This window comes from Enoplosus armatus, chromosome 3, assembly GCF_043641665.1.
Source record: "Enoplosus armatus isolate fEnoArm2 chromosome 3, fEnoArm2.hap1, whole genome shotgun sequence".
Lineage (NCBI taxonomy): Eukaryota > Metazoa > Chordata > Actinopteri > Centrarchiformes > Enoplosidae > Enoplosus > Enoplosus armatus.
The window spans coordinates 11,047,383-11,074,997 of record NC_092182.1 but is presented as its reverse complement, the minus strand read 5'-3'; the positions used below and the strand labels follow the sequence as shown (position 1 = coordinate 11,074,997).

At 44.1% G+C, this 27,615-nt stretch overlaps 1 protein-coding gene across 2 annotated transcripts; it reads right to left on the bottom strand.

Annotated features, from left to right (window-relative positions):
* Positions 1–1,172: 1,172 nt before the first annotated feature.
* Positions 1,173–27,041, bottom strand: rassf5 (Ras association domain family member 5). 2 transcript variants are annotated; one of them, XM_070903157.1, is made up of 6 exons: positions 26,204–27,041; positions 12,147–12,274; positions 3,251–3,364; positions 2,019–2,352; positions 1,802–1,917; positions 1,173–1,506 (listed from the first exon to the last, which is right to left on the bottom strand). In XM_070903157.1, exons 1-6 carry the CDS (start codon positions 27,039–27,041, stop codon positions 1,363–1,365), a joined length of 1,674 nt encoding a protein of 557 aa, XP_070759258.1. In that variant the 3' UTR covers positions 1,173–1,362. The 2 variants fall into 2 exon arrangements, with proteins under 2 accessions (XP_070759258.1, XP_070759259.1); XM_070903158.1 differs by lacking the exons at positions 12,147–12,274; positions 26,204–27,041 and adding an exon at positions 8,516–8,773.
* Between the last annotated feature and the right edge of the window lie 574 nt (positions 27,042–27,615).

Here is a 27,615-nt window from a genome sequence, read left to right as displayed (position 1 = left end):
GCGTGGAAGGTGGGGGACATAAAAGAAGAAAAGAGAAGCAGAAATGCATGTCCAGCCCCAGAGTTGTGGGCCATTCAGTGACCTGCATCTACATGTGCAAAAACAGAAGCTGGTTTCATTTTTACATACACCACCTTTAATTTGCCAAACGTCCAAAGGTCTCTTTAAAAATCCTCTCAATAGATCTGTCCCTCTAAGCTTTGGCGTAAAAAAAACTCTCACATTCAAATGCAACCCATATACAACAACAGTCACTTTTACAATAAAGTGTAAAATCTGTAAAGGTATGTGGGTTGCTTCGCTCAGCAGGCTTCATTTGCAGGTGGAGTTCATGCAGGGTTGGTTAGATCAGGATTTAGGGAAAATGAACTCACAGTTATCATCTGAGAAGAGGTTAGGGTTGTGTGTGAGGAGAGGATGGGTAACTGGGTCGGATCTTTCTGTCAGCACCTTTTCTCATGGCGTTAAAGTAGGAAATGGAATGATAGGAACAAATACAAAAAGGGCTGAGATTTTGAACAAAGTGGGGTAAAATGGGGCAGTGTAGGGTGGAATTCGGGTTCTTTCCTCCTTTAGGTTTTCTCTTTACTCAACACATGCTCCCTGAGAAAAAAAAATCAGAGAATCGATCTCGCTTTGTTAACTTTCCATTCTTTCTTGTTCTAGCATCCAAAGCAAAACGCAGGCTTCTGTCTCCAGTCCTGACCCTAAACACCTCCCTCCACAAATCCACACGTCTTATATTCCAGCAAAAAAAAAAAATACATCTGATAACCCTATACATCACCAAGAAGAAGCAAAGATGAACACTCAGTATGATTGTCCTTCCATCCCAAAGAGATGCTGAAAAAAGTAACCATGCCTTCTGTTTTCGTTCAAACTCTATGTGCAGGGGGATGAGCTGAGAGAGACTCATGCATAAGTAACACTTGCAGTAGCAGCAGCAGCAGCAGTAGCAGAAGAAGAGGGTATCTTTAAAAACACCACTGGTTAATATCAGTCCAGAATGAGATTTCAAGTCGAAGTTTCAGATCTTGCTGTGATCTTTCTGTGTGTGTCCTTGGCAAAGAAAACACCACTTGTCCAATCAGCAAGCAGACCACACACCCAGTAGCTTTTCATGTCGCTTTCACCTCTCCTCAGGGAGTGGATGTAAGGATGGTGGTGGGGGGGCTTGTATGCGTCCTGAGAAAGGGTATGCATGTGTGTGTGGATGTACTGCATGTTTGGGTGTGTGTGTGGAGAGTGGAGACAAGTTCAGCTCCGGCTCCAGTCTCTGAATAGATCAGGGGGTCTTGAGGGGTCGGCGTTCTAAGGGTCAGTCTCTCCCTGGGTTGAGGTCATAAGGTAACAGGTGAGGGGTCAGGGGTCGTGTTGTTGTAGGGCCCGTTGTAGTTTCTGTCGGTACACAGCGTATTTTTGCTCCACTGCCCGCACGCGTTCCGACTCCTCCTTCTCCAGGATTACCAGGAAGTTTTGTAGCTCAGGGACAGAGAACGCATGCCACTGTCAAAGAAAGAGGGAAAAACAGATCATTATACCACTAAAAAAAGTATGTTTTTGCTAGAAGCCGTCCACGAATGTCTATCAAAAAGGACTTTTGCCTCAACAGCCTGTATAATTCCCCCTTCATGCCAAATATAACTGAAAATTAATGTTAATTGTGAGAAAAATTAGATACCACAGATACCTAAAATCTGCCTTTATACCATTTATTTAGTGTGTGTGTGTGTGTGTGTGTGTGTGTGTGTGTGTGTGTATGTGTGTGTGTGTGTGTGTGTGTATGTGTGTGCTTTCTCACCTGCACCTCTCCAGTCTCATTTTCCTTAAGGACAAAGCTAAGTGTCTCTGGGTCAGGCCCTGCTATCAACCTCAGAAGAAGAGGACGCTCACACAGAGGCAGCTTCTGGAACAGATCTGGAGGGGAAACAAAAGCACAAAGAAAAACATATAATTCACTGCTGTCTATTACATATGTTTCTTGCAGATGAGCTATTAACTGGCCGTATTTTCCTCACCCTGTCCGTCGCGGTGCGTCTGCCGGTACAATGCAAACTTGCGGGGATTGTCTAACACCATGAACTTCTTCAGCAAGCCCTGGATGACCTCTCTGGTGGTGGTCAGAGAGCTGATGTGGAGCTGCTTCACACAGTCACATGGTAGGTAGAAGGATGTTCTCTTTTCACTCTGGCCACAGTCTGTCCCATCCTGGCATTCTGACGGCGCTTGATTGCGGCTGCCTGTCTGCTTGGATGCACCCTCTGAGCCCGCAGCCTCCACATCGGGGACTGTGACTGGTCGACTGAGTCTCAGGTGGACCTTAATGAAGCCTGTGTAGGATCCATCTGAAGACTAGAACACACAGAGAGAGAAAGAGGGAGACGGTAAGAGAGTGGAGGCACATGTCAGTGTTGACATTTGTACTATAGCAGGACTGGAAAGGATTGTAAGTTGTTCTTTAGAGAAATAGTCCAACATTTTGGGAAATACACTTCGCTTTCTTGAGTTAGATGAAAAGACTGATACCACTTTCGAGTCTGCACACTAAATATGAAGCTACTGCCAGCAACCGGTTAGCTTTAGCATAAAGTGTGGAAACAGGGGGAAACAGCTAGCCTGGCTCTGTTTGAAGGTAACAAACTTTTTTATTGGCAGCCGAGAACTAGTCACATAGTCACTAGGCACATAACCCCTCCTATAACCATGTCTCCTTTTTACACTTCGGTTTTTGTACAGATTACATGAACAAGATATATGTGTAGCCTATGTATGTTGAGCTTTAGTGCTGCTGGTAGGAGGATTTTGTTACCTTTGGACTAGCTGTTTCCCCCTGTTCCCATTCTTTATGCTAAGCTAAGCTAACCTGCTGCTAGCTGTAGCTACATATACACAGACATGAGAGTGGTATCAATCTTCTCATTGAACTCTCCGCAAGTGAGTAAATAAGCGTATTTCCTAAAATAACAACAACATGGAAACTGTTTGAATATTCACTGTTGCTAATTTCCAAGTCATTACATGTACATATTTATCAATAAAAAACAAAAAGTATAAAAATCGATTATCTTCTCATGTACAATCAAAGTTATACTCACCTTTGAAAAATCGCTTGCTACATTATGTCTCAGCTCAGTTTCCTGTTTCTATTCATCAAATGATGAAAGCAAGGAAGCTCTAACAATCTACTTTCATTGTTAGTTATTATACAATACAGTACATTCAACAGCTACAACAAGTGTTCAAAACTCACCAGTTTCATGCCATTTTCAGACACTTGAGCGTTATACTCCTCTATCCTTTTCCGCACCTCTTCCTCTAACAGGTCCTTTGTTCCTCCCTCCTCGTCCTCCTTTGCTTCATTCTGCTGTAAAGCAGAGAGAGAAGGGGTGTCAGTATTATAACACTGGTAGATCTGTGTTTTATTTTAACCAGCAGATGGTGCTGCTTCCACCACTATCTATCTTGCTGTGCTCAAGTTTATGAATAGATATCTGAATACACCAGGATCAAGAGAAACCCTTTCACCCTGCACTCCATTAAAAAAAAGTGGACTGACTGACTTGCAGGCCAACCAGGCGTCATATTTGGTTGAAAACAAGACTAAACAGCATCGTGGCCGTTCTCTCTTGAGAACAACTACTTGTGATAACACCTCCCTCTTATGTCCTCCATCTTTGCCAACCTCATGCTGCTCTTCTGACTGTGGGTGATGGGGATTCTTACAAACACTACATTATCTGTCCCTCCTCAGCGTGGATGCACAGCTCTGCAGCTCTACATGGGGGACAGGAAATGTTGTGAATGGAGCAAATCACACATTCAGCATCACAGCACGAGAATATTGACAGTGCTGCCTCCCTCTCATTCTTACTTATTTCTCCTCTGTGACTAGGAGTGACAGAGAGAGGAAGCAATGAAAGGAGGAGGAGAGGGAGGTAAAGAGGGGGAGGCAGTGAAAGAGGCGAGTAAGGGGTAAGAAATGATGAAAGAGCGGCTGCTGAGCCAGCCTTAGCAACACAGAGTTTGACTGGGTTATTTATAGTACAGTGGGATGCATCCTCTCTATCTCACAATAGCATTTTTTTCCTTCTCCTGTTCGTTTGTATTTTCTGGGGCAGAGAGAGAGAGAGAGAGAGAGAGAGAGAGAGAGAGAGAGAGAGAGAGAGAGAGAGAGAGAATGCAGGGCAAGATTCGTTTCTGTAGGGGAGTCCTCAGGTTGTGCGATGAAGTCACTGTTTCATTCAAGACAGATGTGTGTGTCTCTGTGTGTGCACACATATAGACTGAGGCGCCTTGTGGTAATAAACAACAACACACAGCACAGCACGCGTGTGGCTAAGCTCATCCTGGCAGACATCCAGCAAAGAGAAGTGATGACATTATAACATTTAAATTTTCAAGGCCGATGTTCGGAGATAGATGCCAAGACAGAATTGTGTGCGTGTGTGGTTTCATGTGCCCATGTGTGAATAGGAACAGTGAGAACAGAAGGACTTTGCCTACCACATAGCTTGTTTCTTTTTGTTGCTGCCTTCATCTCTTCCACACTTATCATCATCCACTCCTCTGTGCAATTATGGTCCTACTATGATGGTAAATGTCTATGTTGCAGTGAAACAGCAAAGAAAGCAGCTGATGCTATTATGGTCACGGCATGTCAGAAATGTACTCATTGAAACTCCCTTTTAATTCAGACACAAACACATTTAAATAGAGTATACAGCCCTTCTGTATCTCCACAGACTCATAAAGAGTGACTACGTTTACTGATCTAATCACATTCATATAAGAATAAAATAAAAACTCAATACATTTAATAAAACTCTGGTGCATAAACATTAAGTGTGCATGGCAAAATCCAAGGTTAAGAAAGGAATCTGAGGGTTAGGGAGTTGGAGGAGTTGACTTGTATCAAAAATTCCTCCCAGTCTAAACCAACAAAGTGAAAAGAACTTTGCAGGAATTCCTGCGTTTGTATGCGAGTTTCTAAATGTATCAGAGGCAGTGCCCTGCCCTCCCTTTCTGCATACCAGTGAGAGTGGTCAGGGGACAATAGAGCGGGACAATGGAGCAGTTTCCACCCCTGAGAGTTCCACAAAGTCCTGGGACACTGCCTTGATTGGACCAGGTCATGAGGGAGCCAATGACCAGCAAGACACAGCAGCAGAGAGATGTGAACCCCCGAGAAGGCTCGTGCAGTCAGAACTGTGGTTACAGGAAAACACCTACATGTTGAAGGACTAGCACCTCGGCCAATTTGCTTGTGAAAGTATGACAGGGAAATATTTTTATATTCCCAACTTGCATCATAGTTGCCAGAGCTCTATTTTAAGTGGCTAGTATAAAATGACTGATACTGAATGATGCAAGACATTCATAAACATAAAATACATAATGGATTCAGAGTACGGTATGCAGACAGGTTCATCTTTAGCTATTCTTGGTGCTTCTTAATTGTCTGCTCTATCATGTTCATACGTTTTTCTGCATTTGATGCTTTTATCAGTTCTTATTTTGAATCCGGACAAACAATGTACCTGATGACACAGGTGATCAAATATGTTCTCTTTACCGAAGGACAATTTTACCCAGAAACCACTAGCCTCTGGCAATAAGTGTACTCACTGAATGACGTGTCACTGTCTGATAATAACAATATAACAGGCAACAGGTCTGGGCCATTTAATCCAGTTAAAGATTAGTGATTCAGATAGATGTAAAGCAGCTTAAGTGTGTAAGATATCTAGGACTGTTACATAAGGGTCATACAGACATATGTATACACGTCATGCAGATACACACACACACACACCCCTCAGGGTGATATGAGTAAGTGTTGATGCTCTCACTCTGATGAGATCAGACAAGAGAGGTCATACGACTGCTATGGAGTATTAAACCACGTGCCACACCTGTCTGTGAGCATAACCTGACCACCTTTTTGTTAACTTGAACTTACCCTTCACTTTGTCAGTCAAACCTGCAAGTGTGTGTGTGTGTGTGTGTGTGCGCGATTGACATCATGATCTTCTGGTAACACTAGACTCTAGGATCTATTACAACTGGCCAAGATTGAGGACTTGGCGAACGCTGTCAGAACAATACTCAAATAATACAGAGAAGAAAAATGTGGACATAATTCAATAATAATGAACACATGAACATAAACACACCCACACACACACACACACACACTGATAACAGAGTGTGTTAGCACAACGCCTTTACTGGGTCTAGTGTCGAGGAGGAGAAGCACAATCACACATGCTGATTCTGTTTCACAGCTCAGAGGCTGGTGTGTGCCAGCACTGCCAGCAGTGCACACAAACACACACACACACACACACACAATGGTGAAAATACTCTGACCCTTTGCTAATTTAAAATTAGCACATCATACTGTATGAATACAAGATTACAAGTAAAGGTTCTGTGTTCAAAGTTTCACTTAAGCACCAGCAACAAACTTTAGTACTTTAGTATCCAAAGTAAATGTACTCGTTGTGAAGACTGAAACAAACATATTTATTGTATTTTGATACTATATCTGGTCCCAGTGGTGCTAATCTAACTACTTTTTATAGCGTTGTAATGCACAGCTATGCATCATATTTTAAAGTTTACAGAGCATTATGTTTTGTACATACAGACTTTATCAATACCTTACTAACTACTCCCTAAAAACAAAAATGCAGTGGAGCAAAAACATAATTTCCATCTGTACTGTAGTAGAATGTAGGAGTTGTACAAAATTATAAATACTCATTTAAGTGCCAGTACTTCAAAACTGTACCTAATACAGTTATATAATCAGAACTGTATTAAGTCCACCCCTACACACACCAATGTTGCCTGATGTTTGCTGTGTGTGAGATGCTGTAGAGGTTAATACTGTGCGTGTGTATGTGAAAATGCATTTTATAGTGTCGATGATACTCATTTCATTTTCACTGCATCAAAAAGCAGGCCAGAAAAAAACTGAATATACCCCCTGCTCATCACCGTGTCACACACACACACACACACACACACACACACAAAACACATTAAGGCTGGCTGGCTAATCTGGAGCAAAAGGCTCAGCTCTGGAAATAATTCATAAAGAAAAGAGGATCTGAACTCCCCTTCCACTGTTTGGATGAATGCAAGTATCTCCCTGCACACATGTATGGAAGACGACTTAACACAGGGACACATTTCAATTGCTTTTAGTAAAATACATGATAATGTCTCTATTCACAGGATGCCACACAGATCTTTGCATATCTCCTTTTCATATTCAAACACAGGACACTTTCAGTGCTGGGCTACTTTTAGTGCTCTATCAGGGCAGGATGCAGAACCGTTCCCTCTCCTATATATGACTGTGCTGTTGTAATATAATGTAAAACAATTTTTCTCTGGCTGTGTAGTGCCAGAGAAATCAGGCTCCATCAGCTGGCAGCTTCTGCGCTGGCAGCCCAGACAAGCTAACCCCAATACCCTTCTGTCTCAGTACATCAGCAACCCTAACTCCACGCGCTGACAACACAGCTGGTCAATTATTCAGAGATTATACCTTCTACAAGTCAGACACCAAAGGCACTGCAGGGACAAGGACAGCAAGAAGAGGGCTGAGCGTGTTTTACATGAATGCAAATGTCTGTTAGTAGTTTCCAGAATTTCATCTCCAGACTTCTTGTGCAACCAGAAACACTTTTCTATCTGTCACACTTCTCTTTCCCTCTATTGCTATAGAAAATCATTCGATCACCTACTGTGCATTATAGGAACAAGCCCCAACAACAAACAAGCAGCACCTAACACCCTGCAGTGCAACTAATACTGTAGTTATTGTGTATGACACAATTATGTGTGAAGTAATCAAATGTACAGTCGACCAAAACCAAATCTCAGAAAGTGTGTACAGAGTGCCAACAAAACCATGAGTTGCCATGGTAACTAGGAAAATGGTTTGCTACAGTTAAGTAGTTGCCCTACACAGACACACACGCACGCTCACACACTCGTTTTAGTGCAAAAGTATCAGCTTTGTTTCTACGGAAACCTCTCCCACGCACTGAGGAGGAGAAGCCTCTATGGAATCTGTAGGTTAACATCATTAGCTCAGTTTCTCTGCTAAAACAAACACATCATCTCTGAAACCACGCCGCAGTGAGTCTTCACTCTCTAAACAGTGCTTTCTCAAATCTATGCTGGACACTCACATGATAAATGAGCTGCCAAAAGGCATCAAGGTTGATGAACAAGGCTCGTAGGTCGGCAGATCAATGTTACACAACAGATGTATGAGAGTAACCCTTTCCCACACACTCACACCTAGAGGCCTACTTAAGCCTGCACAAAACAACACCACTTCCTCTCCACACTTCTGCTTTTTGGTTTCATGTTTTTGATATAAATGGCAGTTTGTCGAACCTGCCCAACTGGAACCTCAACCATCCGACCCCTCTGAGTTTGTCTCACTCTTACAAAATTCATCCATCACTGAGTGAGTGTCATCCTGATTCTGTACCTTAGCTGCATGCTTGGGCTGGCGGAAGAACGAGGTCTTGGCCGTGAAGAAAGTGAAGTCTTCGCTCTCATCATCCAGGCTGCAGTACCCACTGCTCATGCTGTTGCTGCTGGTCATGGAGGGGGTCAGCACTGTATTGACAGTCATGGAGAGGTCCAGGGACGGCCTCCGGCACCAGCACAGCACCGGAGCAGCACGTTGACAGCTTGAGGAAGTGCTGGTTTATTTTTCGAAAATGATGTGACACTCAGCCACAATCAGAGTCTACTCGCATCTAATTGTCCTTTACTCATCCAGGAAAATTCAGGGCTCCTCTGCTGATGCATCCAGAGAGTTTAAGTCCCACCTGTGAGGGCGAGACAGGTGAACTCGGCTCAGATTCTGCGCTTTGCCTGCCACCGGAGAGGGGACCAGGAAATCCGAGAGCGAGCACAGACGTGTCACTTCCTCCTGACGAGTGTATGTGTGTGTGTGTATGCTCTGACGCAGGTGTCACGAACACGCGCACACTGTACAGTATATCCACCTGGTCATTTGCAGCTAAACATACACACATGTACACACTTATACACAGTATGTAACTGCCTCACACACACGCAGGCACACGCTGGTGTCATGGAGTCAGTTTACAGGTTGGTTTCAAGTTAACCCTGCTCACCTGAGAGCCCCTCTTATATCTGCAAAACAAACGCTCATAAAGGCATGCACGCAATACCACATCCTGCTTTCTTCCTGCTCTGTGTCTCTGTAACGACCCACTGCGAACAAACGGTTCAATTCAATTGTGTGCAAGCATCCATCTGTCCCTGCTGGAGTCCAGAGTAAACAGCGGCAGAAGATCTCCTGGCGTTCACAGACCCTGTACTGCCTCCTCTCTCCTCTTCTCTCAGTTGCTTTGGCAATACTACTAGAGAGACGGATGCCTCCTACTAAGCCTCACTCTCTTTCTTCCTCTCTCCCTCCCTGTCCTCTCCTCTTTCTCTCTCTGTCTGTCTATCTTTGCACCCGCTTTGCTCCCTCACTCTCTTGCAGCCTTGCTCAACCATCTGGGGTTGAGTGTGTGTTATCAGCCTGCAAGCACCCTCCCCCTTCTCCCTCCCCTCTCTCTCTCTCTCTCTCTCTCTCTCTCTCTCTCTTCCTGCAAGCAACTGCACCCTGCAGAGCATGGCCACTTCCTCTTTCAGAGAGAGAGACAGAGAGACAGATAGAGAGAGAGGCATGCGTAGAAAGAGAAACGCTGATGAGTGAGAGATATGAAGCCTCACAGCTCCTGTTTTACATACGTAAGAGCAGCAGTGACAGGAAGCAGCAGTGAGGTTGGGGAAGATGGCTGCTTTTCAAGAGAGATTCTACTGCAGCATGTAACGGTTCACTAGAAGCCAATCGCAACCACTGTAAACATGTGGCTTTTATGTAGGACCGTGCCATAATTAGGGCTAATGTTTCAATACTTAAACCAATCGGGGACAGACACAGACCAGAAAAAAAAGCTCCACTGCTGCACTACCACGGCTGGTTTGTTGGTGGAGGGGACAGGCTCACACGGCTTAAGGTGAGATTAAGAAAATAATGAATGATTGCCCTCAGGCTAGAGATTATAGTGACCTCTAACCTTGCACTGACCCTACAATCTGCCCTCTGTCTCTGGCAGTGACCCCCTTGTCAAAAAGCAGCAAATGCGCCTGTCACTGTGGAGATTGATGGCCGCATACGTGCGCCTGTCTGCACATGCGGTTTCTGTGTGTGTAATATGATTTTAAGATCTACTCAGACGTGATCACAGGCAAACCTACATGCCACCGAAGGGCTGCAGCATGCAGGGACAGCATGTCACCCTTTCATCTGGTGTCTTTCTGTCAGGTTTGAGTGAGCCGAAGACTGATTACCTGCAGCTCTGCTCCTCGCTTCCATCAGTGTAATCACTAAGGGAGAAAGCAGCGTGCAGGGGGTGGGATGCTACACACACACACACACACACACACACACACACACACACACACACATGCATACTGAATGACACTCCTTCTGGCTTCAAGTCGATGAAGCCTGTGTGCTGCATGTATGTGCTTATTGGGGGTAAAAGGGGATCAATTTCTGCTGATGCACACACAATGTGGACCTGCAAAGATAGAGGGGAAATAAAACACAACCACACACACTCACACACACACACACACACACACGCACACAGCTGCAGCTATAAAACAAGAGCGAAAAGGGGAGAAAGAGGACTGCAGGGAATGAACTGTCATATCTGCTCTTGTCTGCAGCACTTGTGTACTTTATGAACCGAACAAGAGTGTGGAGAGAGACAGGCCTTAGTCACAGAGTTCACATACCTCCAAGACAGACATCATCAACGCTCATTTAATTCTGACTCTCAGCTCATTATCTTTAACTACACAGTCATTAAACTCAGAAAGAAGAAGAAGTAGCAGTGGTTATGCTAAAAATGACTGCCCAATAAAATGATATGCCATTATTTTTCTCCAGTAGATGCAGAATATTGAAAGAAATGAGCATGTTTTTGGATAAACAGCCTGAAATGTAGTTTGAGCAGTTGCTGCTTGACATTTGGTCAGATTTTCTCGATTTATCCGCCCGCTCGCTCCAATTCTTGCCATTCCCATCAACATGTTTCAGGGTAGCATGATTGTGTGTATTTGTTAACACTCGCTAGAAGCGGAGTACTACCTGGCACACAACCAGGGGTCTCATTTTTTGTTAACTGCGTCCTGGGCGTAAAGTAGCTGCCAACATTCTGCTGCAGGCCTGTGGGGTTATCCAGCTTTCTCTGGTGCACGATATGTGTGTGTGTTTGTGTTTGTGCGTATGGACCACATTGCGTGGGTGACTGAGACTGGGATGCCAAGAGCAGCATGCAGGCTCACACACTCTCAGGTTCCTGTACTCACACAGCGAGTGGGTGAAGCACTATTTTGAGGATGAATTTTACATAATTACTGTATGACTGGAAAGCCTGTGGCTCGTACAATATAGTATGAAAGCTGAAATGATACAAAATATGGAAATAGTGGATAACTAAATATTTTCCACTAGCATATATACCATCTGTGAATAGGCTGCGCTAACACAGCTATGCCATAATGGAGGTCCCTGCAGAAAACAGTGATTAACCTAATTATTTTGCATTCACACAAGAGAAGCCGAGGACGGGAGGACATGGGGATCCACCTCTGAATGAATAAATCAAACCCATACTAGAGGAGAGAGATGACAGAGAAGCTGAGGGAGGCCATGAGAGCAACAGAGCAGGTGATGGAGATGCTAAAGTGACGTAGCATATTCTGTCCTGGGAACATTCTGTGACCAAAGAAAAGCAAATGAGTGCATATATGAATAAATTCTTAAGTAGACAAACGAGGAGGAGGAGGAGGTGGAGGAGGAGGAGGAGGAGGGACAGCATGTAGTGAAAGAGGAGGATGGTTATGTAAAAGTGCAGGCTTGGAGAGATACTGCATATTGAACCCTGCCATTATCCAATCGTGACTCATGTGTACCTCTGCAAAATAACACACATGAAGAGTTCAACTCTCTAAATCTGAGATGAATGCATTTGCTCTTCAGCAGTGTCCGTAATACTTTTATGTTTTGTATTTGAAATGCTCACCTTGTGTTGACGGGCTGTGGAGGAGGAGTGGCTTCTGTGAGATGGAGTTTCTTTGGGCTCTTTGTCCCTCTGGTTGCAGTCCAGCTGGACCTGGCTCTCACACTCCAGGTGGCAGGTGTAGCTGCAGTCTGATGAACACAAAAACACACCAATCAGAGACAAGAGCACAAACAGCAGGACAGAACCAATCGCTGAAAAGCAGCGAATAAAAACGGCATCAAACACTGTGAACTACACTCCTCTGTGGTATGTCATGTCAGAGAGTGTCATGTTGATTAGTCACCTGTAGGTGTGTGAGTTTGACTTGAGGAAGAATTCTGATGTAATCAAACATGAACAGTCATACAAACGCTCCCTTTACACAGAAAATGAGCTCCATCTAGTGGCTAATGTCAGACACACACCTACAAGGAACTGGACTGCAGTATTAACAAAACACACCTGACAATACATGTTTGTGTGTGGACTGAGTAATCATTTTAGAGATCTATAGATACACCTATCAACGTATTATGATATATAAATTAGCCCAGTAATAACCTGTTGAAATCTCACAATTTTACCAACTAATTACACCTTTAAGATCCACTTCTATACTTCTCATTTAATCATCAGATGGCAATAAATACTTTATAGATAGTTAACTGTCACAAACAAAATATGATATATCTTCTGGTGCAGACACGTTACACAATTTATATGAACACTGAGTACAAGGTCCAGCAAAGATCATCATGGTACAAATACATAATGTAACCCAGACATAGTGTATTATAACAATGGATGGACAGCCAACAAAGCGTACCAGTATAGCAGCCCTGGTGTGGTCAACTCACATCTTACCACTCAGCTAGAAAAGAATGGATTTAGGTACTTCCCCCAAAACTTCCCAAAATAGTCCACTGTTCTTTAATTTTTAGTTGGTTCCACTTATGACAGCCCCGGCTTGTTTATGCCGCGCAGACTTTATTGTGGCCGGAGGCTTTTCCACTGAGACGCACGGCCTCACGTCTAGCTTCTCCTCTGTTGGCGAGATAATCCATGCTAGAGAAAAGAGAGATTTTAAAACCGCTTGGGCAAAGAGAGGACCGCAGTTTGGGGGGGAAACTCTGAGTCAGATCCTTTTTTATGGTCCTCGAGCAGGAAAGCTTCTTAAATAAAAACACTGTACAGTAGGTGACACGCAATCAGCCAGATTGAATAAAAACTATTTCAACAATGTTCTATTTAAAAGCCAATAACTAAATATTTGCCTCATAACAACACATGGTTTTCTGGTACACCTCTTTTGTTGCTGAGACCAGCACAGCCTGGCTGGTTTTCTGTCTACTGATATTATTGGCTCTGTCTTAGAGAGGGACACCACTGTGTCTCTCACACTCAGCATCAGCACCATAACCACGGCAACACAATTCTTGATGACCATTGTCGAAAGAGAAGAGCTCTACTTACATAAGGTCACTGGTAGAAGGCTGTGTGTGTGCTACAAACCTCAGATTAATCACCATTGACTTTTACTTTCATGCACCAGGTATTTTCAATATAGCTTGTTTGGGAATGAAATGCTTCATGTATTTTGCGTTGGCATGGGAAATAGTAGGCCTGATTATTGAAGCAGGGACAAAGAAGAAAGAGTAAAGGGAGGCAGGACAGGGCTTAGTGATGGGAGGGGTATGTCTAACAAAGAGGAAAGTTCAGATAAAGGATACTTCGCTCATGACACTTTAGAGGTCACTGCATCAAGAGAGGGAGATAGGTAAGTATGTGTGTGTGACTGACACAGGTTTGCAGAGAGAGAAAGAGAGATAATAAGAGGGAAGGGCTGCAATGCCTCGCTGACAGGATGGATGTGTTGAGGAAAGAGTTCAGATAAGAGATACTCTGTTCATGACAGCTTAGAGGTCATTGCAGAAAGAGAGAACGAAAAGGAAGCACACAGGGGAAGGGAAGAGAGAAACTCCTTTCCTGTTTCGCTCTCCTTCATTTACTCCATCTACCCTCACTCTGGATCACACACTGTGCCTCTACCTCCATATTCGGCCATAGACATAGTCAATATTTTGGAAAACACGTTTCTTTGCCGAGAGTAAGATGAGAAGATTGATACCACTTAGCTTAGCACAAAGACTGGAAACAGTGGGAAAGAGCTAGCTGTTTCCAGTCTTAGTGCTAAGCTAATCAAACAACAAAGTTATATCTACATTCAGTTTTACTCACCAATATACATTGTGTGTATCCTTTGTACCTCATCATGACACAAAGGAAAATGGAACCTACTTTTAAAAACATTGCTCCATAGCCCTGCTAGTGGTCCAAAACTCCACAGGGCACCTTTAAACTTCCTCTGTTATTGTTCTCAAAGACAGAAATCAGTGTTTGTGTTGGGTGGTAGTCACTAAGAGATGACCCTGCCCTTGGTCTTTCTCCTGATAATTGATTTAGAAGACAGGAATTACTGCAAGGACAATGGGAGGAACGCGCGGAGATCGAAGGTTTTCCCTGTTCCACACCTACAGTGAGATACACCACTGTCAGCAAGTCCCGGTTCACCTAGGATCCAGATTATTCCCACACTGATAAGACACACTGTCTCTGACTCACACACATGTGCTGCCTGATTCTAAACCTGACAGACGTAAACATAAATAAACAACAATTTGTGGTATGATTGGTATGATACAAGGGCAGAGTGGGGTTTTTTTGTTGCTGACATCCTTGTGAAAACACGTTTGACACCTTGCTTTACACCTTAAACAAATCCCAGGGTTTGGATTTAAGTTAAATTAAGTAATATATATATATATATATATATATATATATATATATATATATATGTATATGTATATTTCAGTGTATTCAAGGCCACTAAATGTAAAACTAAAAGTATCTCAGGCTTTTTCTTGTATGTATACAAGCATACATGCATACAAGGAGTGTGTCTGCTTTCGGCTGTTCGGATGTTGTACCATGCACATGTGAGTGCTAATGAGCAGGTGGAGAAACTGCAGCAATGATCGAATGACCCAGCGGGGCTCTGAAGGTTATGCAGGCGTGCTGCTGACACAGGCACAATCACAGAGACTCGTGAGGTAGAGGAATGAAAGGGAAAGCAAGAGAAGGGGGGAGTCAGCAAACAGGACATTTTTTCTTTCATGAATTTTTTTTTTAGTGTGAGAGTCATTTGAATGAGACAAAACTCCCCTCTGGACTCCATGTTAGGACTCGCAGGGGTTTCCCTTTTCTCTTCAGTGGAAAGTACATCGTTGCACAGGCCATCAAATAGGGGAAGTTGCTTTAACTTAAATACAGCGAGGCTGATTCCTGTCTGCGGGACTTTTAGGAGAAGTCCACTCATGGGAGTGCCACAACAGGTTTTGTTAGAACAGCCCCTATCACTGGATTCTGCACAAGCATTGATTTCGAAATAAGTTTCTTGTATTTGTTCCATTTCACTTCCATATCTATCACTCCAAATTCAGATGGGAAATACCTTTTATTCCCTATATTTGCTGTCTGTACAGAATAAGGGAAAAGAGGCTTCATGTATTCTGCTCCCTTTGACTGGAAAGTGCTTCAGTCACACATAAAACTTCAAGAGCCTGTCTCATTGGACTCTTTTAAAAGTATTTATGATTTGAAGGCGAGCTAATCTAGCTGTCAGTGTTGATTTAAGGTACTTTGTCCGGTAAACGGCAGAACTTTTGATTATTTTATTATCATCAGGTTAAACTGTCCATATTATTCCACTGTATATTTTATCATAGGTCTGAATGATATGTTTTGTAACTATGTGCTGCTGCTGACTTTGATGCTCCTGTACAAGATGCTTAATCTCAGCGAGGCATTTCCTGGTAACATAAAGCTATTATAAAATGTAGACACTTTGATGAGAGTGAACACACATAAAAGTGCACGCCTGCCGGGAACGGGACACCAAGAGATGACTGTAATGAAGTTGAGCCATAAACACTCATCAGCATCTGTTGCTCCTGCACAGAGCCATAGAGTCTAGAGTCTGTGTGTGTTGTCGCAACAAGAAGAAGAAGGGCCGCGGTGTTACGTGCTGCCATGGTAGACTGGCCTCGGTTGCTCCTCCACGGCGGGAGATGCGTGCACAGACCCCTTTGTCTTTCAATCCCATCATTCCAGTCTGACTGCTTTTAAACTGACAACGCCTCCAGACAGAGCGGGACGATGATGTGGATAGAAAGAGAGGGAGAAAGAGGCAGCGCTAGGAAACTCCATCAGTGCGGCGGAAAGAGATGAGGGAGCTTAGATGTACAGTATGGAAAGATCTATATGTGGTGGCTGTGTTAACTTCCACTGCTGCACTTTGGGTCGATAACATCCGCTGCCATGGAAGACGGGAAAGGAGGAGCTTCGATTGCAGAGTGTTAAATGATGACAAGTTGGCTCTCAAAAGAGGACGTTCAGATCGTCTTGGTGGAGGCTGCTGAGTGAAACATTTCCATGGTCATGTTTCTGTTTCCCATCTCATAAAATCTCTTATTCTTTTGTTCTCTCTCCACTCCACTCATCATTCTTGGAGGGCCAAGGAGCCAGAAAATTGTCCCTGTTTCTGCATCACCTCCTGTGACTTTTTGGAAGATAGGGGATGTGGGTGGTTGTTTTTTTTGCTGTGAGACAGTGGGCATGGGTCAGACAAGGGGAGGGTAACGACACAGATTAGCAGGTCATGGAGGATGTCTGTATGGCACCAGATAGAGACAGAGGGGAGGGACATATTGTATTTACTCCTTGTCTGGGTGAGGAGGGTAGGATAAATAGGGGTAAGGTAGCTATAACGCAGGGGTGAGGATATTAACACAGTCACTAATGAACCTAAAGGGAGCTCTGTGGGTCTTACGAGAGAATTAAGAGCAGCTTTGGGGTCTTTAGGGGGCTTTAGCCAGTCTGATCCCATCATAGCTCATTTGGAGCAGTTATCCATGTTCTCCTACTGTGCGGCTCAAACACGCACACACACCAATCTACTCATACTCATCTTATTTTTCATCCCTCACTCCATCATTGTACAAAAAAATACATAATGCTTTATTCCTCTTACAGTCTCACTCAAACAAACTCATTAAGCTTCCAGGATAAACACTTCAAATGCCGACGTGTCAGACATGACCAAACAAATCCCACCTCACCTAAATAAAATCTGCCCCCTGTTCACCCTGACATCTGTGTGCAAACAATCATTTCATATTTAACATTGACATTCTTTATCTCCATCACCGCACCATCTCTGTCTTCCCCTCCATCAGTTCCTCCATCTGTCAGGCTACAGATGCTCCCTGAATTCACCAAACAAACAGGAGAACTAGGCTTCGTTTTATTTATTTGTTTTCTTAAGGCTTTTTCAGTCCAGTGAGCTGCAAATGGATGCAGCTGAATGCTTCAAGGGGTCTTTTTGTGATTCTTGAGAATATTTCTGTGGCTGAAGATCACATCATTACAGAGCTTGTATGTTTTAGTGATTTTATGTTATAATTTCAGTTAAATGCTCTTCTGATGGCTGAAAGAATTGAGCTTCAATCAATTAGATCAATTAGATCAATCAAGATTGCCAAGTTGTCAATATAAAAGTTTGTTTGTTTGACTTTGGAAAACTTTCTGAAGACATTTCACCCAATAACAGCAATATGGGTCTTTTAACTACCTCATACACCAGACTTCTGATATTTACATACATATATGTTGATATAGCAAATGTAAGCAAAATCACAGTAAATGAATGTGACAAACCTTCTTAACTCCAGAACTTTCAGGCACATCTTGTGGCCTTCATCAGCAGATGGGATTAGCTCAGTTGTCATTTGATATTCATTCATATTAGGTCACATGATGACAACTGAACCATCTCCATGACAACTGAACAAACACCATTAGTTGATGAAGGCCACGAAATGTGGCCGAAAGTTAAGAATTTATTTTTACTGTTTCCAAGGTCAAGAATGAACCTTTAGACCTTCAATCACTATGATGATGTTCAGAGCAGTGAAATGTGTTCTGCTGTTGATAAAACAAAACTGTACTCAAATGTGTACAACAAAAAACAATTCATTTTTAATTACAGTTTGCTTGAATTAAAGGGGTACTCCAGAAATTTAGTACTGCACTTCCACTTTTCATCCCTAGTATAAGTCAAACTCTGAAAACACTGGATCCTACATAATGCAATTTAATAGTATAATTTTGTTTGGCCCTCCATTCTTGATAAATGTCAACATCTTTCAGACTCCATGGTCCAACTTTATAACACAGGCGTCCTGTTAGAAGTTTTTAGTCTGATGACATCCTGCGGGTTATTTTCTCAGAACGCTCCCCCAGAGCCACAGGAGACATTATGAGTAGTACTCTTCATGATGAGTGAACTGACTTTTATGTGTGAAATCGGTGGCATGCCCCTTTAATTTGGACAACAGATTTCTGTAAAACGATAACACAATATGATCATGTCATGAGAATACAATTCCCCAACTCTTCAAATACAGTAATGCTGAAATATTGTCCAGTCATAGTAGCAAGAATTGTCAAAAGCATCCTCTGAAAGAAAGACGTGGTTGTGTAACAGTTTAACCTTGGCCCTGAACAGTCCTCCCCTGAAACACATTATCCCCTCCAACCATGAGACTACAGTCACCAAGTTACTATATTTATTTTAGCAATTTAGAGAATCTGAGAGGAATATCCGGAGAACATCATCCAAGATTAGGACTTCAACAGATGATAATAATAAATAGAAGAAGCAACAGAAGAGGAAGTGAGATCTGGTTTGGGCCAGTTTACTCTTAAAAGGATTAACTGGGTTTCCTTACAGGGAACACCATCTATAAATACCCTTTATCTGTCTGCGGCAGCTCGAGCTGTTGATGCTGTTCCTGAAGCTTCAGAGGCTGCAGCATGACGTCACTCAGGTGGAGTGGTGAGCTCTTGATGAGCGGCTCACTGAGTCATGTTTGGTCAGGGTCTTATCAGGCTTACGCAAGAGGGCACACACACCCACACACACATACAAAAGAGCTGTCAGTCTCTTGCTGTGAATGAATCAATAATTCTGCAGCACCCAGCCATTTTGCTCCCTGCCTCTCTTTTTAACCCGGCCACACTTTGTGCTAATGTTACATTATGTTTTCATCACCCCCCCCCCCCCCCAAAAAAAAACTGCATTAGCCAGTCCTCTATTTGGACAAAACATAGGAAAAATCGATACCATGCAGCCTCCAGCAGGTTCACTCTTATCTCAAATTCCTGCTACAAATATGGAAGTCAATATGATAATCCACTTACGTAGGATTTTCTCGACAGTTTGAAATTGTGTAGGTTTGTCTGGAGCAAGAATAAACTGCAGGTTCAACTGCTTTCATCTGACTGTTTTACTGGACTATTCTGCCGTTTACAATCACCCTGCAGCCTATGTCCTCACTGTTCACACACGATCTTACACACATAAACACTATGTGCTCTTACACAAAAGCGAGGGGGATAGATCAGCCGATGGGGGGGGGGGGTTGTAGACAAAGAGTAACAGGGCTTGAGGGCATTGCAGTTCACAGATCGACAGACTGATGCACACAATACCCAAATATTTTGGCCCACAGCCGGCCTTTGAGGCCAACCCGGCTCAACCTGTCTACTCATCATCTTTACTGTTTTTTCCAAAATACTGACCCCTATCACCGCCAAACTGATTGGGATTCAATGTACAGCTTCTAAGTCTCAATTCCCGGTTTTTACCTGAGGTGGTGAGCAGAGATCCATTAGAGGATGATCGCCGGAGGATCCGCAGGCTGTCACTCCAGGAGCGAGACTTGGGCAGCCTCTTCAGGAGCCGCCCCAGACGGCGTGACACCTGTCCAAAGCAGGCGCTGCCAGCCTCCCCTTCCGAATCACCCCTGACCTCCTCCAGATGCAGTGACACCTGGCCGAGGAACGTTCTGCCCACCCCGACGCCTTCAACTCCCCCTGACCCGACCGCCACCCCTGCCTCCGCCTTCGCTTCCTCCCGCCCCGGGACGAGAGGTGCTATCTGTGCCATGGATGGAGCATGGTGGCACCATCCTGCAGGCACCGTCCTGTGCGCATAACCCTCGCTGGCCCTCCTGTCCTGCCCCCGGCCGCCCCTGTCCCTCTGAGGGCTGCCCCAGCGCCAGCCCCCCCAGTTCCCCCCTCTGCCATCCCAGCGTAGCCACTCTGCCACCGGTGCCACGCTCCGAATAAACAGCCCCCTCTCCACTCGCTCTGCCACCCCTCCACCTGTACTCCTCACACACTTCCTAATGCTCTCACCTCTCTACTTGTCTCGCACTTTTCTCCCCTGGTCTGCACCTGACCAGTCTTCCTCACACCTCAGCGTGCGGACATGAGCCCAGAATCTCTGCTGTACTACTTGTTCCTCTCTAACATCTCTCTGTTATCAATGCTCCCTCATCCTCTCTCTTCCTCTCTCCCCCTCTTTCTCTCTCCCTCTCGCTGTCTCTACTGCAGCACCCACACACTCTGCAGTAACAAACAGCCAGCTTAAAGAGACAGGGACCCTCACAATCCTGGCTTCTCTAGTCCCCTCTCTCCTCTTTTTCCAGCAACAGGAGCCTTTCTCCTTTCCGTTCCCTCAGCATTTGACAGTACACACTTCGTTCAGTAGCAGAGAACATGGTGGGATCTCCATACAATAGAGCAGAGACATCACAGACCACTGCAGAGGTGGTTACAGACGATACCTCCTATCTTCTCCCCTTTTTCTGTCTCCTTGGTGTGAAACCCTATAGCCTGGTTGAGGGGAAGTGAGTCAGCCATCCTGTCTAACTCCACAACAGTGACATATCTTGTCAGTGCAAAGGACATGCATCACCTCAAGTGCGTGTGTGTGTGTGTATGGGTGCTTGCAAGTGTGGGTTGAGGTGACGTGCAGTCCGTTGGTTATTAATATGCACTGAGAAAGAGAAAAAAGAAAGAGAGAGCTACTGGGAGTTCTTCTGCCCTACTTCTAAAATTGAAGAGTTTGGAGGAACAGGATGTGCTCACCAGTTTCACTCACAAGTGTATGACATAATCTCGAGCAATGCCATAAGAGGGTGATGCTCTGATGTCACGTTTGTTTTTCACTGCAGCGACGAGTATGACGTCATGTGTTTTGTTTTTAAAATCCCCAAATCGCCCTCAACTAGCATAAGAATGTCTTTGTCCTGTCCTTTCTGCCCTAACCACCTCTGCAGTCCTCCTATCACTATCCACCAAGGGTGACCTAAATATAGCCTGGTTGAAAATCCCCACTGTTCTGCCATACATACAGCTGAGCAGCCATGCACAGTGAGGAGAGCACCATGCAGGTCTTTTCGCAAAAACAAAACCCTTATCTGCATGCCCAATCTTGTCACTTCCATTTTTTAAAAATCAAGCTCAAATAAGGTGAAGCAGTGGGCGAAGACTCTTTCCATGTATACTGTCTGTTTCTAAGAAACAGAACAAAAAAACCCCACAACTGATACTTTAGAAAAATACAGCATAATAGAAGTGTGATGTAGTAATTTGATGAACATGTGTTCAATAGCTTTTTTCAACATTCAATGCAGCCTTGTGTTCATATTCTGTTTGTTTTCAACTTATGACATATGAGCTCTGAAGGAATGTTTTGGCTGAAGTCTAGTTAAAACTATATTCAACGCAGGTCTGGCAGCGCGGCAGCAGTGGTATGTCGAGACATGAACGTTATGAGCCATTTAACACAACCCTCTTCCTATGTTTTCTTCTTCTGCTGTGAATGGAGCTTTGAGAGGGCCAATGTGAAACAGCTAAAAGGGTTTCTAAGACAAGGTCTGCATTGTGAAGATCAGGGGAAGATGTGAAACAAGGAAGAGATGGAGTTTAAGGAAAAAAATACATCCTCTAGAGAGAGATCAGTAATGCCATGGGGCATAAAGAATACACTGGGAGGGATACTGTGAAGGTCTGTGGCAAATGTGTGTGTGTGTTTGTTTGGGTGTGTGTGTGCATGTGGGGCTTCCTGGCAGCCATGTGTCAATGCGAGTATCCCTCCCTGTCTCTGCAGTGACCAGCACACGACCCCACATCTGCTGCTGTAGATGCACTGTAACAACAACCATCTACGGGCTGCTGGCAAATATTTAAGCACAAATGAATCAAATGAGAAGGGGTGAGAAGGGTAAAAAGACACACTCTTTCAATCTCTACAGTACGTAGTTATTTAATGTAGTCAGTATTAAATGATCTTACTAATTGATTAGTAGAGCGACAGACAACTATTTGACAACTATTTTGATAATCCATTAATCATTTGAATCATTAATCAAACAAAATGTCAAAGATTCTCTGATTCCAGCTACTTAAATGTGTTTTTCTTCTATTTTATATCATTTTAAATGCAAATTTGGGTATTTTCTACTCATTTTTGACATCTTATATCCTAAGCAATTCATCAATTAATTGCAAGAAAGACAGCTTATTCAATAATGAAAACAATCAATAATTGCAACCCTAATTGAAAGTGCATGTGTATGAGGTACCAATTCATTTTGAAGCATTTATAAGCAGTATATAAACACAGTTAATGGTTTATAACACACTAATGTAGTTGTAAGCAAATATAAGGAATTAGATATGGATAAGATTTTAGGTGTTTATTGTGTGTTTGTCAACAATTTATAACCTGCTTACAGGATAAACAGTTAACATGACAACACAGTATGACATAGCTCTATTCATATATAATGATATTTGACTACACATGAACAAATCCTTACAGTGTGTTACAGGGTATTTATTAACTATTTAAATACATACAGATACAAATCATTCAAGTGAGTTTGAATCTTAACTTTTAAACACTTTAATACCCTTAAATGTGCTCACAACTACATTATATTATGTTATAAAACATCAATTTTTCATCTGCCGTTTAGATGCTAAATTAAAAGGGTTAAGTGCTACCCCTGCGAGGTTTGAATGGCGACTATGTAAGAGGAAATTGTGTATATACAGGAAGAGGTGCATGCCTTACTGCTTGTCAGAGCACTGGTGCCACAACAGCATGGTTTCCTGAAAGCTTTGATTAAATATTAATCTGACGTCTGACTCTGTCTGCCAGTCTGTAATCCCAACCTCTCCATCCCTGAGACATAATCCCAGGCAGGAGACACCCAGAGCTGGGATTAAGGAGGCTGCCATTCCCCTCCCTCACTCCCCGCCTCCCTCCTGCCTTCCCTGACCAAAGGCACAACTTAGAGAGATGACAAATCAAATCAACAATAAACTACAGCCACTGACAGGACACAACCCTAATCTACTGCACAGATCTATATAACTGTCACACACTGATCTTCTCTGTAGTTTTTTTAATTTATTTTTTATTATAATAGTATTCATCATTAGTTCTGTGTGTATTACACTACATATATATATATATATATATATATATATATATATATATATATATATATATATATATATATATGTGTGTGTGTGTGTGTGTGTGTTTTCCTGGGCCAATAAAGTGACTTTGGATGCAAAATGGAGAACATCAGAGGAGAGTGAGTGTCATTACTGTAGAAGAAGACATATAGAGCTCATAGATGTCTAGACTGACACTCATCAGTCATGTTGGTTATGTGCTTCATTATTTTATGCCCTATTAGAGCCTGATGGCACATGTGGCTCTCATCTATATGTGTGTCTTGTATGTATGCATATATAGTGTGGAGGTTGGGGGACATACCACAAATCAAACTCCCATCTAACTCCTAAGAGGAGCAATAAAGATTTTTTTTAAAAAGCACAAACACGGATGAAAGCCAGCCAGGGGAATAAATTCAGAGGATTACACAACAACAGAAGAGCAGACTGTGAGACTTGGAGCTCTGGCTAGATTCCACTGGAGGGCAAGGCCACATCACAACGGTCCCTGCGAGCTCTCGAGTATCCCGGGGGAGCAGCGCTGCATAGCTGTTTCTATAAGCTGCATGTGCAACAAAGCCAACGCAGATACCAGGACGCTGATAAATTAAAGACAGACAGAGGGAGCAAGAGGCATACAGCAAGACAAAGACACAGAATGATGGTTGTTTATGGTTGCGAGGCCTCCATCTCTCTATCCCTGTCATTTACTGGGTGTAGTTGAAAGAAGAGCGTGTGTGTGCGTGTGTGTGTGCATGTCGTTTCTATTTTGGCAATTTCGGTTGTGTTACTCCCCACAAAAATATCCTTAAATGCCTAAATTTGTATTGCTTGTCATAAATGTCCTGGTGACCCCCATGACTGCGGTATACACTCACCTCTGATGTTTTCCGAGAAAAGGGAGCAGAAAAGACAGTGTGTGTTCGAGAGGAGCCCATAAAACTACAGCTAATTAGCTTCATCCATAAAGACACTAGAGGGGACAAAAAACTCAGTGAAGTTCTTGGGCTGTAAAGAAACTCATGACTGTGTGTGTTTCTGTGTGTGTGTGTGTGTGTGTGTGTGTGTGAATAGTGCTCCAGTAATCTCTGCTCTCGCTCCACTGATCTCTTGCTGATAGCACACTAAATCAGACAGCTCTGCAGTGCTGGACAAACTCTCGCTCCCTCACTCGCATCGGCTCTCCTTCCTCCCCATCGCTCTTGTTCTAGCTCTCCATCTCTCCTCGTTCCTATCACCCTGCCTCCCTCCATCTCTCCTCTGACTCTTTCCACTATTTTTGCAACTCCAACTAATTCCAGCTACTTGTCATCCTTTCCCTTCCTTGTTCCCCCTTGGCTCTGTTCCTCTATTTCAGCCGGTCCGTTCTTTATCTCTCCTTTTCTTCCCTGGCTTTCAGTCCTCTTTACAATTGCTTTATCTCTGACTTCTCTGCAGCCGCAGCCTTCCCGTGACAGAGCGGTGCTGACACAATGCCAACTCAGCAGCCGCAAGCACTCACAGACACACTCACTCACACACACACACACACACACACACACACACACACACACACACACTCACACACAGTCTGCATGCATGTGCAGTATGAAACTTCTCAAGTTAAACACATATCCACACTGCCAGGTCAAATTGGCTTGGCCCGAAGTCTGTGTGTCCCAGAGCTGTGCAGGTGGGGGTGACGTCATCAGAGCCTAAGCAGCTCTCAGCAGTAAAGTATATAAAGTCAGTACAGTCAGGTATGTGACTCCAGAGATATCAGGCACAATGTGTGCAAAAAGTTTTAAACAAATCAATAAAAAATGCTGCTTCCACTGTCCCTGTTCCATCTGTACGCCCCCTCATCCACCTAAAACACTAAAAGATATCAGTTCATGCACACGCAGAGTTACAGTAAGTGTGAGATTTACAGACATTTCCATTGTTTTTCTGGATTTCACCAATGCATGAACTCTACTATCTTTCCCTCATTCTTTGAGCCGAGGCTGCAAACCACAGAGTGAGAACTCTGTGAGGCAAAGCTGGAGGGACAAGATAATGGGCTTTCCATGGAAGGTTTTTTGGCTTTGTCTGCGGAGCAAAATGCTTGGAAATGTCCTTCCCTGTCACAACTGGCTCACTCACAAAAGGCACATGCACACTTTTTTTGTGTACAAACACACAGCCACCAGTATGGAAGAGTTTAGCACCCGGCTACTTGTGCCCTTCACAAAATAATCTAATAGTGTGCCAGAAACAAGATACAGACCCATAAATCAACCCCCCCCCCCCCCCCATTCACCAACATAGCCTGTTCTGCACCAGGACTGTGTATGTATTTAAGTTTCACTTAATTCTCTGATGACTCCTTGTAATTTGTTAGCTGTTTTGTGACTATTGTAAGTCATAGTAATAATCTTCTGAAACCACTTGTACTACAGGTTGTCTACTGAAAGTAGACGGGCATAAACCAGACACCACTATCTATTCTGTAAATACAACGATCACACGAAGTGTGAATGTATTAAAGTGCACGTTTTGGATTCACATACTATGAAACGGTGCCAATGGGTAACTAATATTACTCATTTTCACTGGGCATGCACAACACATACTCTCACGACAGATGAATAAGCTACATGATTTTGAGGGCTACTTACTTTGACACTTGAGAGCCTGTGCAGTGATCTGACGGCTACAGGCGTCACACCAGTCCCGCGTAACTGGCTTGGCCTCGAATATGTGTCCTTCACCCTTCTCGCTCCTCACCCGGGGGTCCATCCCCCGGGGAAAGATGGACCAGGCCTCCCTGCGGAGAGGCTCAGTGCGGGCCAGTCTGACGACTCCAGTCCTGCCCTGTGTCAGCCGCTCCAGCGGGGGACCGCCGCTCTCTCCTTGTGCTGGCACGGAGGAGGAGGAGATGCTCTGATGTCCGCTGTCTTTGCTCCGGGAGTCTCGTCTCCCGTGTGGTCCGTCCCGGTGCCGGTGCGCTCCTTTGTGTCCATTAACCGACCCGCTTGGCATGACATTGATGCCCGTCCTCTTGAGCGAAGTCCCCCTCCGACCACCTGTGTTATGGTTTGAGTCACAGTTGCTGTTGCTGTTGCAGCAGTCACCGGTTTGACTTTCTCGAGTTCCGGCAGCGGTGCGCCTGTCGCAGTCCGAGCTGCCCTCCTCTCTGTCCCGGTCCGGGCTACGTGGCGCAGCAGAGGCAGCCGGAGCTCCAAATCCTTCACCGGGCATCATTCCTCCACTCGCCGCCCTTTCTCCCGCTGGTCCCGGAGACAAGGGATGAGTTCCCGATTCCCCTTCAGTGGTGACCGACCCGCACCTCCCGCCGCTCCCCGGGCTTCTCCTGGACATCATCTTCTCCCAGGACGACTTCCTCGGCAGGGTGATTTTCTTCCTGCCGCCGGTCAGTTTGAACAGCAGGAGCTGCGGTTCCGAGTCCAGCCTGTGCGGACCCGGGTGCTGCCCCACCACACTAACAGACGCCATTACCCCGTTCCCCTGTAATGCGTGTGTGTTTGGCTGTTTAGTGTGTGTATTAGTGCGTGTTTTCACTCCGTGCCCTGAATGTAAACTCAACTCACGCCCGCGACAAGCGTGTAGTAGTGACGCAAGTGACCTGACGGCTTTAAATGCCGAGAGCGCGCCCCCTTTAAAGCGACAGGAGCGCGCGCTTAATCCCCGCTTCATACTGTAGGTGTGGTTTGGCATCACTTAATGACATATTGAGCACTAATTCACTGGATAACAGCACTTAACTTCCTGACGACTCATTGTAATCTGTTAGCTGTTATATTACTATTGCTAGCAGGCCTTTACTCTAAATTTAGTCATAGTAATAACCTTCTGAAACCACTTATACTAAAAGTAGACTACAGAAAGTAGACTGGCATGAACCAGAAACCACAATCACAGATGAAGAATCTGTGGAGAGCTACCAGAGTCTGGATCAAGAAGTATGACACACCGAACATAATAATAATGAGGATTTAGGTTTCCTTTACTATGCCAAGATTTAAAAAGGGTTATGGCAAATACTAAAGAGCAAAGTCTCTGATATATA